At 39.5% G+C, this 14,941-nt stretch overlaps 1 protein-coding gene across 4 annotated transcripts; it reads left to right on the forward strand.

Annotated features, from left to right (window-relative positions):
- Positions 1-1,171: 1,171 nt before the first annotated feature.
- TRIM59 (tripartite motif containing 59) lies at positions 1,172-13,870 on the forward strand. Of its 4 annotated transcripts, none has more exons than XM_038002662.2 (3): positions 1,172-1,209; positions 2,127-2,195; positions 11,676-13,870. In XM_038002662.2, the coding sequence occupies exon 3, from the start codon at positions 11,679-11,681 to the stop codon at positions 12,888-12,890; it is 1,212 nt and encodes a 403-aa protein (XP_037858590.2). In that variant the 5' UTR covers positions 1,172-1,209; positions 2,127-2,195; positions 11,676-11,678; the 3' UTR covers positions 12,891-13,870. The 4 variants fall into 4 exon arrangements, 3 of the variants coding, with proteins under 3 accessions (XP_037858590.2, XP_008006723.3, XP_072879585.1); XM_008008532.3 differs by lacking the exon at positions 1,172-1,209 and adding an exon at positions 1,282-1,451; XR_005241852.2 differs by lacking the exons at positions 1,172-1,209; positions 2,127-2,195; positions 11,676-13,870 and adding exons at positions 1,282-1,451; positions 1,811-2,120.
- The last annotated feature ends 1,071 nt before the right edge of the window (positions 13,871-14,941 follow it).

The following is a 14,941-nucleotide window of genomic DNA, read 5'->3' on the forward strand; positions in this document are numbered from 1 at the left end:
ATGACTTTAGTTATCAGAAGTTAAATAATTCAAACTTAAAGCTGTTGGAACTTTATTCTGAGCCTTGAGAGGAATGTGGCTACAGCCTGAGCCAAGCAGCAGGCATCTGCACCGTCTGCCTTTTGTTTCTGTAAATAATTAAAATAGGAGGAGCAAACCATACCAGAGATACAACCCCCTGAGATCGCTACCCGTCCTCACGGAGTAATGAAGTACCCTTTCTTGGAATGTAGCAATCTGTAACCTACCAAATAGCTGTAAGTATGCACTGGTCTCTTACGGAAAATGAAATCCTGCTAAAATTTGTCTCTGGCCACCTAGATGAAACCTTAACTTCTTCACTTTGGAATGCTGACCCCATTTGGAGCTGGTGTCTCCTGGGTGGCTACCCTCAAGCCTTACGCTGGAATAAACTCTTATCCTTAATCATATTTCCTGAACCTATTTAAGGTAGACAGGAGAGGGAAGCGGAGATGTCTTGAGATAAAGCTGAATAAAGTTTCTCAAGAAAAAAGGGAAAGGGACCTCTGAGCTGTACGTTGTTTTCTACTCTAGGGAGTTAGAGGTGAAGTAGGAACTTGAAGTTGGAAGTGCTGAGTTGGACAGCCCTCATCTCTAGGCAATACTTTAGTAAAGTGGAAAAACGGGAGAAGAGGACGAAGGCTAGGGAGAGATGCACCCAACCCAGTCCCGGGTTTCCCACTCGCTCTCGGAGTTGGGTACAAAGAGTGTTCCAAAGCCACTTCTCCTGTGCTCAGCCCAGTGCTCTCCCCCCGACTACCGGTGCCATCCAGATGCCCCAGGCGGGACCCCAGCTCGCGAAGCCCACCGGCCGAAGCTCCCCACAGGCTAGAGAGCCGCTCCTTCGAGGCCAAACTTCCGAGAGGCGGCCTGCGCCTAGCACGCAGGCGTGGAAAACTAGGCGCCAGCCTCGAACTGACCGCCGCCACCTGCCTCGGGCCGCGCCGTCCGCCGTTTACTTTCGAACCAGCCCAGCAATAGTTCCCATTGGCCGATGCCGCGCAGTTGAACGCTGCCTGCACACTGCGCCTGCGCCGCGAGGCTCCGCGCGGCCCTGCCCGGCCTGGGCACCTGAAGCCCTTCGGGGCGGAGGAGGGCGGGGACTCTGGGCGACTCTCAGCAGCAGCCTGGAGCCGGTGGCTCTCTGTTTCGGCGCTGTGGAGTCGCCTAGTCCGCCTCCTCCCCGCGGTGAGTCTAAGGACCTTTACGGATCCGAGAAGGTGGCTCTGAGTCCTTTTCTTTTCCTGTAGCACAGGCTGGTGTTCCAGTGTGTTTGCTGGGGAGTCCTGGGGGCGTGACGATGGAGGGAGTGGCTTGGGACCTGCACTCATTCCCACTTGTCCCACACTGGAGTTTGGGGAACCATTCTCCCGTCTCTCCACTGTGGAGCTGCGTTCCTGTGAGGGAGGAGGCGCTCTGTGGTGGCCAGGGTGAGCTGGGCCAGGCCGAGTCGGTCAGCCCCGCGGGGCTTGGGGTCCGGCGGTTGCGGAGGCGGAGGCGGAGGCGCTTTAGGAGGGAGGCCTGGGAGAGTGGAGCTTTCAGAGGGGGAGGGGAAGAGTACTGCCATTTTGAGCCCCTTTGTGGGAGGTGCTTGTAGGACTTAAGTGGGATAGGTGCAGTTACCCATTTTACAGATGTGAAGCCTCACTTTTGAGAGGTATTTGATAATACTGACTCAGGTACCACAGCATTGAAATGGCAGAACAGAGAGATGAGCAAACTATACTAAATCAATTATAATTTTGAGCTGGGAAAGTGTTTTACTCCCATAGATGCTTTTGTCTTGCAGTTAATTTTAAGCACTCTAAAATGACCGTGAATGTTTTTTCTGCCATCGCCATTGGTGGGTAATATTGTCGAGAGCTCATAAGCTACTTGACGTTGTAAAGAAGTCCTTTGTGACCATCTGTTTGGTCAGAGTTCGGATTTTCAAGGAACAAGCGATACCTCTACTGCAGCTCCAGCAACTGTGTTGGTGTTTGTGACTTTTCGGAAAACAGTGAAGCATAGTGAAGATAAACATCAAAGACAGTGAACTAACAACCATTTTTATGACATGAGACAATAAATTGAAAGCATTAAGGATAACATTATTTTAATTTTAGAATAAGAATAAAAGATTCTGGAGGAGTTGGAGTGTATTCAGTCCCCAAACCAGGAGATCAACAAAGTAGGTAAGTTCTGGGAGATTAAGTAAATATGAAAAACATTTTAACTGAGTTTTTACAGAGTGTATCATTTAAACTATAAAGTGAAATTTAGAAGTCTTTTGAAAAAACATTATGTTGATGGTGTATCAAATTCCAACCATCTTACCGAAGGAGCGGAGCATAAAGTGAAAAACAGCTTCCTTCTCCGATCTGTACCTTAAAGGTAGTCACTCAACTCTTTCGTACATCTGTCTAGAAATTTTACAAGAATGTGTACATCTCAAAACACATGCAGAGCTGTTATTTTAGACATACAGATCTGCAGAACTACACAAAACTGCAAATTAAGTTACCTGGATACTTCTTCACTATGCATTCATATATTGGTGTTTTTAAATGAGTAAGTAGCTATTTAATCTGGCAAGGTGAAATTTTGATTTTAGGTAATGTTAGTTTTGACATTGCCTTTCACCAAACACGTTGATGAATATTTCCCACCAGATATATTTTTACTTTGAAAAGTATAACAAAAGTAATTAAAGCCTTAACTTCTCAAGTCAGTTCCTGGTTAAATTGAATTAATAGTCTTTTTTTGTTTTGTTTTTAGTTTTTTTTATTTTTTAGTTTAGGAAAACAGGTTGATATCAAAATGAAATAAAATAGTACAGATGGACAAAGAGTTAAAATCAGCTGACCATAGGATTTTTTTTTTAATTTGAGAAAGTTAAGGTGATCTCTCATTATTTTTGTATATTTATATGTGGCAGAATTATTTTTAAAAATCTTGTTTCTCAAACTTTCCGCAACAGTGTTAAAAAATCTTATATATGTATATAAATGATGCAGTTGTAGTTATTTCTTAAGTAAGTCTTCAATTGCATGAAATGTATTTCTTCTTTATCAGTTAGGGCCACAAAGATGTGAGCCCCAATTTGGGTGGTGGCACTGCTTGAATTTTTCTATACTTAAAGCTGACTCACTAGAAGTCATGGGGCAAGTCATCGAATTCTATAATGTGGTAAAAATATTTTCATTTCAGAGGCTGTGAAATGTAATGAATGTTTTACAACTGTTCATGTTTAGAGTTGAAAGGCAGGAAAGCATTAGTGAATTAAAGCTTAAAAACTGGTTTACACAAGAGAATGGGTAATGATATTTTTGGTGCTATTTAATCATCTGTTATACTGTCTATTACCTAATATGCCAGTTAGACATCAGGGAGGCTCCCTAGTGAATTGGTCCTCTGGAGAAAGACTTAATAAAAAGTGTGGAAATTCAGAAATGTATTTGTTTTGACACTTAAACACAAGACGTTAGTGAAATAATTTGTCAGTAGAGTGATTTAGCCTCAGATTTCTTTCTGAGAAGATTCATTTTTTTATATTTATATTTCTTGGTGACTTTTAAAAGAGAAGCAGGAAATCTTGAGGTACTGGTTTCTACATGAGCTTAGTACTCACTAGAGGAAAATACATTTTACATGGATTATTTTACTTTTTTGCTTTTTAAAAACATACAGTAGTATAAATTGATTCAAATTCATTTAGCAAAAGAAAGACTGGATAATAGGCAAGACACTTGAACATTTTTTTTAATTGTGTAAAATATACTAAACATAAAATTTACCATTTTAATATTTTTAAGTATACAGTTTGGTGGTATTAAATACATTCAGATTGTTTTGTAATTATCACCACCAACTATCTCCGTAACTTTTTCATCTTCCCAAACAAACTGTGTACCCATTAAACCAGCAGTCCTCAACATTTTTGGTACCAGGGACCAGTGTCAAGGAAGACAATTTTTCCATGGACAGGTGCGGGTGGGTGCTACATGGTTTTGGGATAAAACTGTTCTGCCACACATCATCAGGCATTAGATTCTCACAATGAGCTACAACCTAGTTCCCTCGCGTGCGCAGTTCACGGTAGGGTTCACACTCTTATGAGAATCTAATGCTACCACTGATCTGGCAGGAGGCTTTGCTCAGGCGGGCTTGCCGGCTGCCATGGCGGGGGTGCAGGGTGGGTAGGGAGGGTTGGGGACCCTTGCATTAAATGATAACTCTACGTCTTCCCTGCTCTCAAGCCCTGGCAACTACCATTCTACTTTCTGTCTTTGAGGACTGCTTATTGGTTTTAATATTATATATGCTTTTTTCACATATAATGTGAACGTAAATTTTTTTTCCATGGAACTAATTGAGTGAATTATATTAATAGATTTTTTGTTATTGAATTAACTTTATATTTCTGGAAAGAACCTTATTTAGTCATGGTGCAGTGTTTTTTTAAATGTACTCCTGTATTTGTTTTTGCTAACATTATATTTAGAATTTCACATGAGTGTCCATTTTTGAAATTAGTCCATTTTTAGTTTGTATTGTCTCAAGTTTTGGAATCATGTTGTACTGTCTTCAAAACATTTAGCAAACTTTTCATATTTGTACTCTGGAACAGTTGAGTAGGGCCTAGTCCACACTCAAGGGAGAGATTTCAAGAGTATCCAGGAAGTGCAGGTCATTGGGGGCCATTTTAGAGGCTGCCTATCACAGATAGCTAATGGCTTGTTTATTTACTTAAATAACTAACTCTTAGACTGGTCATGGTGACTCACAGCTATAATCCCAGCCCTTTGGGAGGCTGAGGGGGTAGGATCTTTTGAGGCCAGGAATTTGAGACCAGCCTGGGCAACATAGTGAGACCCTATCTCTACAAAGCATAAAAACATTAGGCACGTGTGTTGACATGTGCCTATCAGCTACTTGGGAGGCTGAGCTGGGAAGATTGTTTGAGCCTGGGAAGTTGAGGCTGCAGTGAGCCATGGTCTCACCACTGCGTTCCAGCCCTGGTGACAGAGCAAGTCTCAGTCTCAAAAAGAGCCATCTCTTGGGTTTATCAGTTCTAGCATTTTTATTTTTTATTTTTTTGAGACATAGTCTTGCTCTGTCACTCAGACTGGATTGCAATGGCATGATCTCGACTCACTGCAACCTCTGCCTCCCGGGTTCAAGCGATTCTCCTTCCTCAGCTTCCTGAGTACCTGGGATTATAGGCGCCTGCCACCCTGCCCAGCTTATTTTTGTATTTTTAGTAGAGATGGGGTTTTGCCATTTTGGCCAGGCTGGTCTCGAACTCCTGACTTCAGATGATCTGCCTGCCTCGGCCTCCCAAAGTGCTGGGATTATAGGTGTCAGCCACAGTGCCCAGTCAGTTCTAGCAATTTAAGTTTTCTAGTTCATTATCATCTTCCATTTATCTTTATTATTATTTTGTCTTTTGAGACAAGGTGTGGCTCCGTAGTCTAGGCTGGAATGCAGTGGAATGACCATGGCTCATGGCTCACTGCAGCCTGGACCTCCCAGGCTCGAGCAATCCTCCCTCCTCAGCCTCCTGAGTAGCTGGGACTAACAGGCGTGCGACACCATGCTTAGCTAAGCTTTTTATTTTTTATAGAGAATGGGGTTTCACTGTGTTGCCAGGGCTGGTCTCAAACTGCTGGGCTCAAGTGATTCTCCCACCTTGGCCTTCCAAAGTGCTGGGATTACAGGTGTGAGCCATCACACCAGGCTTATCTTTATTCTTTTTTTCCCACTTTTCCTTGTTTTTTTCCCCTCTTTTTTTAAGTTGAATTATTTTATATTCCTTTTGGTTTGGTAAGGAAAGTGTATGGTGTCAACTCTGCCCATGTAGTTTTTTTTAGCTCTGTAGATTTTACTGAAGAGTATTTCTGTTGTTTCACATGAATAAATTATGTGTTGACTGTGTACAGAATTCTCAGCTCATATCCCTTTCCTTCTAGACCTTGTGGACATTGCTACATTGTGTTCTAGCATTCCTTGTTGCTGGTGATGTTCTGGTTATTTCCTGCTGTGTAACAAATATCTGAAAGCTTGGCTGGCCAAATGTTCAAGATGTCTTTTTCACTCATGTGTCTGGCAATTCCTTGCCCTTCTGTTTGGCCTGTCTCTTCAGCAAAGTAGCCTGGACTTCTTACATAGCAGTTTGTGGCTCAGAGGCAGCAACCTGCCAAGCTAGTTAAGGGCTATACCTAGAACTCACCACATCACTTATACTGTATCTTCTTGGTCAGAGCAGTCACATGGCCCACACATATTCTAATAGGGGGAGAATAGATTTCAACTCTTCATGTGCAGGGAGTAGAAGCAAAGCCACATTATAGGACAGCTCGTGTGGGAGGTAATTACTGTGGACATTCCAATTTTAGAAATTCCAGTCTTCCAGAGGAGAATTCTGAGACCTTTGGTTTTGTTTTCCTTTTTTCATCCTTCTTTTCTATGTGGATACTTGTAGGATTCTCTTTCTTTCTTTAAAATTGTATTATATTTTTAATTGCTTAATAGTTAAAAGTGAAACCATAATTTATAATGAAAAACAGATTCTTACCCTCTAGAAGCAGTCACTTTTATCTTTTTTAACATTTCTTTTGGTATTTTCTTCTAAATTTCTAGATACTTATTTTTTGTGGTTTCTTTATTTTTTAAGTATGTATTGACTTTCTTATAAGGAAAAATTAAGATTTAGTTCTTAAACTGTTTCCTTACTGTATTTTCCCCCTCAATATAATTTTGTTACTCTTTGGTAAAATCAGTATTTGATATTTACAATATTATGACTGTTACAGTGACAGCTGAGCCATATACTATAATATTAATATTTCCTCTTTTCGTGATTCTATCATTTTCCCCCCTAAATTTAGTTACCTCTCAGTATGTTTCAGATACATGAAGCATTTCTATCAGTTCCATTTATTTACTTAAACATCTGTCTTCTGCACGCCTGTAATCCCAGCACTTTGGGAGGTCGAGGCAGGCAGATCATGAGGTCAGGAGATCAAGACCATCCTGGCTATCATGGTGAAACCCCGTCTCTACTAAAAATACAGAAAAATTAGCCGGGCGTGGTGGCGGGTGCCTGTAGTCCCAGCTACTTGGGAAGCTGAGGCAGGAGAATGGCATGAACCCAGGAGGCGGAGCTTGCAGTGAGCGGAGATTGCGTCACTGCACTCCAGCCTGGGTGACAGAGTGAGACTCCATTTCAAAAAACAAAAAAGAGATCTGTCTTCTGGATCTGCCTTCCTCTTCTAGAGTGACTCTTCTCTAGGCTTTCACAGTTGTCCTGGAATTTATTTCACCATTATGCTGGTGAACATTCTTGCTTTTCTTTTCTCCCTGCAGTAGCGTCTTTAGAAAGAGTTGGCAGAAGGTTATTCATTTTTGAGATCTTATGTTGTCAAACTGTCTTTATATAAAAATTTATTGTTTTTTTTCTATGTATAGAATTTTATTTTCCATTTTGGAAGCTATTTTTTTTTTTCTGAGAATATCAAAGGCATTACTCCATTGTCTTATTGTTTCCAGTGTTATTGATGTTTTTACTGTTTGGAAACCTACATACAGCATAGCTAAATCCAAGATGTTCATCCTAGATTAATTTTTGCTCTTTTTCTTCCTTCCAGAAGCCTAGACTGGTTGTGGAAAATTCCTGCTGCATAAAATTTCATACCGGTTTCTGAAAGAACTAGCCTGTAAGCATGGTAGCCACCTTTTTTTTTTTAAAAGAAAAAAAAAGGGTCTTGCTCTGTTGCCTAGGCTGGAGTGCAGTGGCAGTCGTGGCTCACTGCAGCCTCAACTTCTTGGGCTCAAGTGATCCTCCTGCCTCAGTCTCCCGAGTAGCTGGGACTATAGGCATGTATAACTGTGCCTGACTAATGTTTAATTTTTTGTAGAGATAGGGTCTCACGGTGTTGCCCAGGTTGGTCTTGAACTCCTGGCTTCGAGTGATCTTGCCACCTCTGCCTCCCAAAGTGCTGGAATTACAGGCGTGAACCACTGCACCTGGCCCACCTATATAGTTAGTGTACTTCTCAGGCAGCAACCAGAGTCAGAAAGTTCCTGACCTTACACAGTTATTTTTCAGTTCTAGTTTCTCTTCAATTTGTTGCCTAAAATTAGTTTTTAATAAATAAACCAGTGAGAAAAGGGTAGTCCGAGAATAGATTTTGACTTCTGTGATCTGTAAGTTATCTACAAATTTTTGTCTAAAAAGTATTATTAAAAATTTTACATATGATAGCAGTAACTTTGAGACCAACTATGATTTTTGCTTCCTTTTTTTTTTTTTTTTTTGAGACAGAGTCTTGCTCTGTTGCCCAGGCTGGAGTGCAGTGGCGCCATCTCATGCCTCAGCTTCCAGAGTAGCTGGGATTATAGGGATTACAGATGTGCGCCACCATGCCTGGCTAATTTTTGTGTTTTTAGCAGATACAGGGTTTCACCATGTTGGACAGGCTGGTCTCGAACTCCTGGCCTCAAGTGATCCACCTGTTTTGGCCTGCTTCCATTTTATATAAGCTTAGGATTTGCTTTACAATGTCGTGAATATTTTCATTTTAAAGAAAGTTGAGCTTTTGGGCCCCTAAATGCATTATCAGAGTTGTTCCCTAGCTTTTTGCAAGCATAGAATAGGGGTTTGGAGACAAAAGTTAGATTTTGTTTTAGGACTAGTTTTGCTACTTAAACAATTGAATAGCTCCAATAATATTAAATCGATTAAATGTATGTCCACTGCTCAAATTTTATTTCCTACAAAGTGTTATTCTGTTTATTCCTTCGATGTGAATTCTGACATCACTGAAATACTCTGAAAAACACATTTGTTTTTCTTGGGTGGTTTCTGTATGAGTTCAGAGATTTCTGTAGGTGTAAAGTTGTAAAGTCTTGCCAACATGCACTCACTTGAATTTATCTGCAGTGAATGTCATCTTTACTGTTGCTCAGTTACTTTAGTTTGTTGGAATGCTTCATCGTTCAAGCTTAAGTCTCTGTTTGACACACTTTGGCTCATTCAGGGTCTGTCAGTCTGAATGGAATATTTTCTGATAGATTTTCCTTTTACACCTTTTCCGAAGCAGAGGTTTTGCTATTAAAAAAAAAAGAGCAAAAAAAAAAAAAAAAAAAAGTCCCGAAACAAAAATCTGTATTACCACAGGTGTCTGAAAAGGCATTTGTTCATTGAACCAATAACAAGTAAATGCCTGCTGTGTTAAAAGTTGTGCCTAAATTGCAGGAATATAACCATAGTTTAGACACAATTCCTGCCCTTCTAGGAGGCCTACATTCTAATGTATACAGAAAAGTTACAAAATTCTTTTAAATAAAATCTTGTTAAAGTGCTATGAAGTAAAAGTGCAGTGTTTAATGAGAATAATAGGGGACCTAATCTGGGGAAAGGCATCCCAAGTTGAGCCCTGAAGAAAGAGTAAGAGTTTGACAGATAGTAAAGATAAGGAGCCAAGTTTGCATTTTATTAAAAATGCAGTTACTTTTAGATGCTATTTTCACAGATTTTTAATCTGAAAAGTTAGTTTTATGGCATGTGATTTGGTAACCTTTATATTTTATGTGAATGGCACTTGGGTGTCTTTTTTTTTTTTTTTTTTGAGACGGAGTTTTGCTCTTGTTGCTCAGGCGAGTGCAATGGTGTAATCTTGGCTCACAGCAACCTCCGCCTCCCAGGTTCAAGCAATTCTCCTGCCTCAGCCTCCCGAGTAGCTGGGATTACAGGCATTTGCCACCACACCGGGCTAATTTTGTATTTTTAGTAGAGACGGAGTTTCTTCACGTTGGTCAGGCTGGTCTCAAACTCCTGACCTCAGGTGATCCATCCGCCTTGGCCTGCCAAAGTGCTGGGATTACAGGCGTGAGCCACCGCGCCTAGCCATGGCACTTGGTTTTTAAGTTTTGCCTAAGGTACTTTCAACAGTGGTGTAACTTGATTTTTCTCTATCAAGGGGTAACCTAGTCTTTAGAATTGTGGCTTGCGTTGAGGGTAGATATAAAGGAAAACAGTAGGAGGTGATAGGGTGCAAAATGGTCAGACTTCTGTTACTGGAAATACCAGTAATAGCTTGCCAAGAATTCAAGTTACTTGTGTCAGAGATGGTCTCTGAACTATTGCTGCATTTCTTTTTCTGTCTCAGAAATACTGATTGAGAGACTTTTTCATGAAGGAAAGATGACTAATGGTCTCCTTTTTGTTCTTTACCATTTAGTGCTCTAGTTTTTCACTTAAAAATTAAGGCAGTAATTCAGTTACCATAGTCAACTCTTATCTTTCAAACTGATTTTTATTATAAGGATTAATTCAAAATTTTTCTGCCTTCTAAATCTCCAAGTTAAAATTATTGCCTTAGAAATTTATACTGTGCTGATCCTGGGGTTTAAGCATACTTGTATTTTAATTCAAGAAGCTAAAAAATTTATGGTAGTAACAGTTACTATGGAGAAATTTGATAACTTGCTTTAGAAACCATTGTTGAGCCAACTGGGACATGTTTCCTCCTTTTGTATTAAAGAATATACTTTTGCTAAGCCTAACTTGTTATAATAGAAATAGTCTTGTCTACTCATTATATGTGCTTGGTTTTGATTTTATCATCTTAAATGTTAAAATGTTGCCCAAAATAGGCTGGGTGCGGTGGCTCATGCCTGTAATCCCAGCACTTTGGGAGGCCGAGGCTGGCGGATCACGAGGTCAGGAGATCGAGACCATCCTGGCTAACACGGTGAAACCCTGTCTCTACTACAAATACAAAAAATTAGCTGGGCGTGGTGGCGGACGCCTGTGGTCCCAGCTGCTCGGGAGGCTGAGGCAGGAGAATGGCATGAACCTGGGAGGCAGAACTTGCAGTGAGCCAAGATCATGTCACTGCACTCCAGCCTGGGTGACAGAGTGAGACTCAGTCTCACAAAAAAAAAAAAAGAAAAAAAAAGTTGCACAAAATAGTTGTAATCACTAAGTAGACTTTAACAGAACACTTTGAATTTTAGTCTTTATTAGATAGTATATTAGTCTGTTTTCATGCTGCTGATAAAGACATACCCGAGACTGGGTAATTTATAAGGAAAAAGAGGTTTAATGGACTCACAGTTCCACGTGTCTGGGGAGACCTCACAATCATGGCAGAAGGCGAAAGGCACATCTCACATGGCGGCAGACAAGAAGAGAGAATGAGCCAAGGGAAAGGGGTTTCCTCTTAAAAAACCATCAGATCTCTGATACCACAAGAACAGTATGGGGGAACTGCCCCGATGACTCAAGTTATCTACCACTGAGTCCCTCCCACAACATGTGGGAATTATGGGAGCTACAATTCAAGATGAGACTTGGGTGGGGACACAGCCAGACCATATCGCATAGCAACAAATTTAAATAACTTTAATTTGAAGCATTTTACTACAAATTAATGATAATCGCTTTGTTTGGGATGCTTTTGGTCCCTAAGGAATAAACTCTTAATTGTGATCAGTTATTCACCATATATACTAGGAATTTAATTACTCAGAAAGCTTCATTTTAAAAATACCTTGTTCTCTTTTAAAAGACAAGCAGTATAGTAACAATTTGGAGGTTAATGCTAGAATGTTAAATAATATGTACAAGTGTCTCTATGTAAACTTAAAATAAGCTTTTCTCTTGACAGGAAATGCACAATTTTGAGGAAGAGTTAACTTGTCCCATATGTTACAGTATTTTTGAAGATCCTCGTGTACTGCCATGCTCTCATACATTTTGTAGAAATTGTTTGGAAAACATTCTTCAGGCATCTGGTAACTTTTACATATGGAGACCTTTACGAATTCCACTCAAGTGCCCTAATTGCAGAAGTATTATTGAAATTGCTCCAACTGGTATTGAATCTTTACCTGTTAATTTTGCATTAAGGGCTATTATTGAAAAATACCAGCAAGAAGACCATCCAGATATTGTCACCTGCCCTGAACATTACAGGCAACCATTAAATGTTTACTGTCTACTAGACAAAAAATTAGTTTGTGGTCATTGCCTTACCATAGGTCAACATCTTGGTCATCCTATAGATGACCTTCAAAGTGCCTATTTCAAAGAAAAGGACACTCCTCAAAAACTGCTTGAACAGTTGACTGACACACACTGGACAGATCTTACCCATCTTATTGAAAAGCTGGAAGAACAAAAATCTCATTCTGAGAAAATGGTCCAAGGCGATAAGGAAGTCGTTCTCCAGTATTTTAAGGAGCTTAATGATACATTAGAACAGAAAAAAAAAAGTTTCCTAACAGCTCTCTGTGATGTTGGCAATCTAATTAATCAAGAATATACTCCACAAATTGAAAGAATGAAGGAAATGAGAGAGCAGCAGCTTGAATTAATGACACTGACAACATCTTTACAAGAAGAGTCTACACTTAAATTTCTTGAAAAAGTTGATGATGTACGCCAGCGTGTAGAGATCTTGAAACAAAGACCACTTCCTGAGGTTCAACCTGTCGAGATTTATCCTCGAGTAAGCAAAATATTAAAAGAAGAATGGAGCAGAACAGAAATTGGACAAATTAAGAATGTTCTCATTCCCAAAATGAAAATTTCTCCAAAAAGGATGCCATGTTCCTGGTCTGATAAGGATGAAAAGGAAATTGAATTTGTTAAAATTTTAAACATTGTTGTAGTTACATTAATTTCAGTGATACTGATGTCAATACTCTTTTTCAACCAACACATAATAACCTTTTTAAATGAAATCACTTTAATATGGTTTTCTGAAGCCTCTCTATCTGTTTACCAAAGTTTATCTAACAATCTGCATGAGGTAAAGAATATACTGTGTCACATTTTCTATTTGTTGACGGAATTCATGTGGAAAATAATTTCTCATTGAAAACGTCAATCTGAATTGTTTAAATGGGCTCATTCTGTACATTGCTAAATGAAAAATAGGGTGGCAGCATGAATAAATTGCAAACTAAGCTTTATTAGTGCTGCAACTAATATAAACAAAGTTTATATTTGTTGCTTTTGGTTAGCAATATGTCAAAGTTAGAAATATCTGAAATATTCAAATCTTTGGGAAAATCTAATTTGAAAAATACACTATTTTTATTGGCTTTATGAAGGTTGACATAATGTTGCTGTGACATTTAAACATTCTTGTACCAATATTGTATTTTACTATTATATACTGCAGTTAATTGGCTTTACAGTTCTTTATATATATAGCAAAATCCTGAAAGTACGTATACCTTTATTTTGATATGGCTTGAAGCTTTTGAATGGGTGAATAGGATGATAGAAAGGTTTTAAAATCAAACAACAAAGTCTTAAAGTGATAAGGCATTGCTTAAAGATCTTTTGATCAAATATACCTGTGTTTTAAATAGTTTAAGAGCCCTAAATGTTTATCACCATTCACTCCAAATAAAGCTATTGCTTTTGGATAACTGTTCGGGAACAGTGGCTTTTTAAAAGAAATTTTCGATACTGGGTCTCACTTTGTTGCCCAGGCTGGAGTGCAGTTGTCTGGTCATGACTCACTGCAGTTTCGACCACCCAGGCTCAATTGATCCTCCCGCCTCTGCCTCTGATGTAGCTGAGACAAGGCACACACCCCCATTCTTGGCTAATTAAAAACGTTTTTTGTAGAAACGAGGTTTTGCCATATTGCCCAGGTTGGTCTCAAAGTTCTGGACTCGAGATCTGCCCACCTTGGCCTCCCAAAGTGCTGGGATTACAGACATGAGCCACTGTACCTGGGGGCCAGCAGTTTTAATACTTGTCATATTCTATGTTAGTGTAAATTTAAGATTGTATTTAACTTTTCTGCTCATCAAATCAGTTCTTGGATTAAAAACTCATTCTTACTAGAACAGAATCATGTTGGTAACTTGGTCTGCAACAGGTTTTGATGGCATCGTGGACTTTATTCATCTTTATTATACTTTAAGTTCTAGGATACATGTGTACAACATGCAGGTTACATATGTATACATGTGCCATGTTGGTGTGCTGCACCCATTAACTCGTCATTTACATTAGGTGTATCTCCTAATGCTATCCCTCCCCGCAATACGCCCCAGTGTGTGATGTTCCCCTTCCTGTGTCCAAGTGATCTCATTGTTCAATTCCCACCTATGAGTAAGAATATGCGGTGTTTGGTTTTCAACTTTATTCATCTTAGCTCATTTAAATTTTCTACCACATTCCCTTAAGCTAATGCAAAAGTACCAATAACTTAATCTTATATTTGTTTTGCTTAAGAGGGCCTATTAAATCAAAGCCTTTTATTTCCCTTTAACAGGGACTGGAGTTATGATGCATGTGTTACGACTTTTGGCCCACTGTTCATGCAACCCTAAGTGCAGGTTGATTTGCTTTCCAGAAATCCCAAAGGGGCTGCTCTTGGATCACTGAAGAAGAGCCTTATCTAGTTCAAAAAGACATTTTGGGTCAGATTAGACAATGCTTCTGGCCCTACAGATTACACATAAACTATCATAAATAAATACAGCTTTTCAGGGAACTAGTCCTAAAAGTCTTATCTGCTGAGAACAAGTCTTAACACTAAGATGACTGTATTATATCAATTTATGATTAGTATCAGACTTACACCTAGCACAATTAACTATTGTTTGGGTAAAGAACATTTAAAGGGCATAGTAGAGGTAAGGAGACACATATTCAGGTAGAGATAAAAATACTAAGTTGCATTGATTACTTAAAATACTATTCACACCATAAAAGTGCCCTGTAGTTTGAAAAACAAATAAGCAATGAAATGTATGTTAGCCATTATGTGTTAAGCTACTTAATCTCTCATATGTGTGATGTGAATATTTTTAACCCCCACTTTTTGTAGATGAGGGAACTGACAAGTGACTTGCCCAAGGCCATATAGCTGTGGGAGAACCCATGCATTCTCTTTTCAGAGTTCAT

The sequence above is a fragment of the Chlorocebus sabaeus genome, chromosome 15, assembly GCF_047675955.1.
Source record: "Chlorocebus sabaeus isolate Y175 chromosome 15, mChlSab1.0.hap1, whole genome shotgun sequence".
Taxonomy (NCBI): Eukaryota; Metazoa; Chordata; class Mammalia; order Primates; family Cercopithecidae; genus Chlorocebus; species Chlorocebus sabaeus.

Coding starts and splice junctions, on each gene's coding strand:
- TRIM59 (XM_038002662.2), top strand. CDS start 11,679: ATGCACAATTTTGAGGAAGAGTTAACTTGTCCCATATGTTACAGTATT.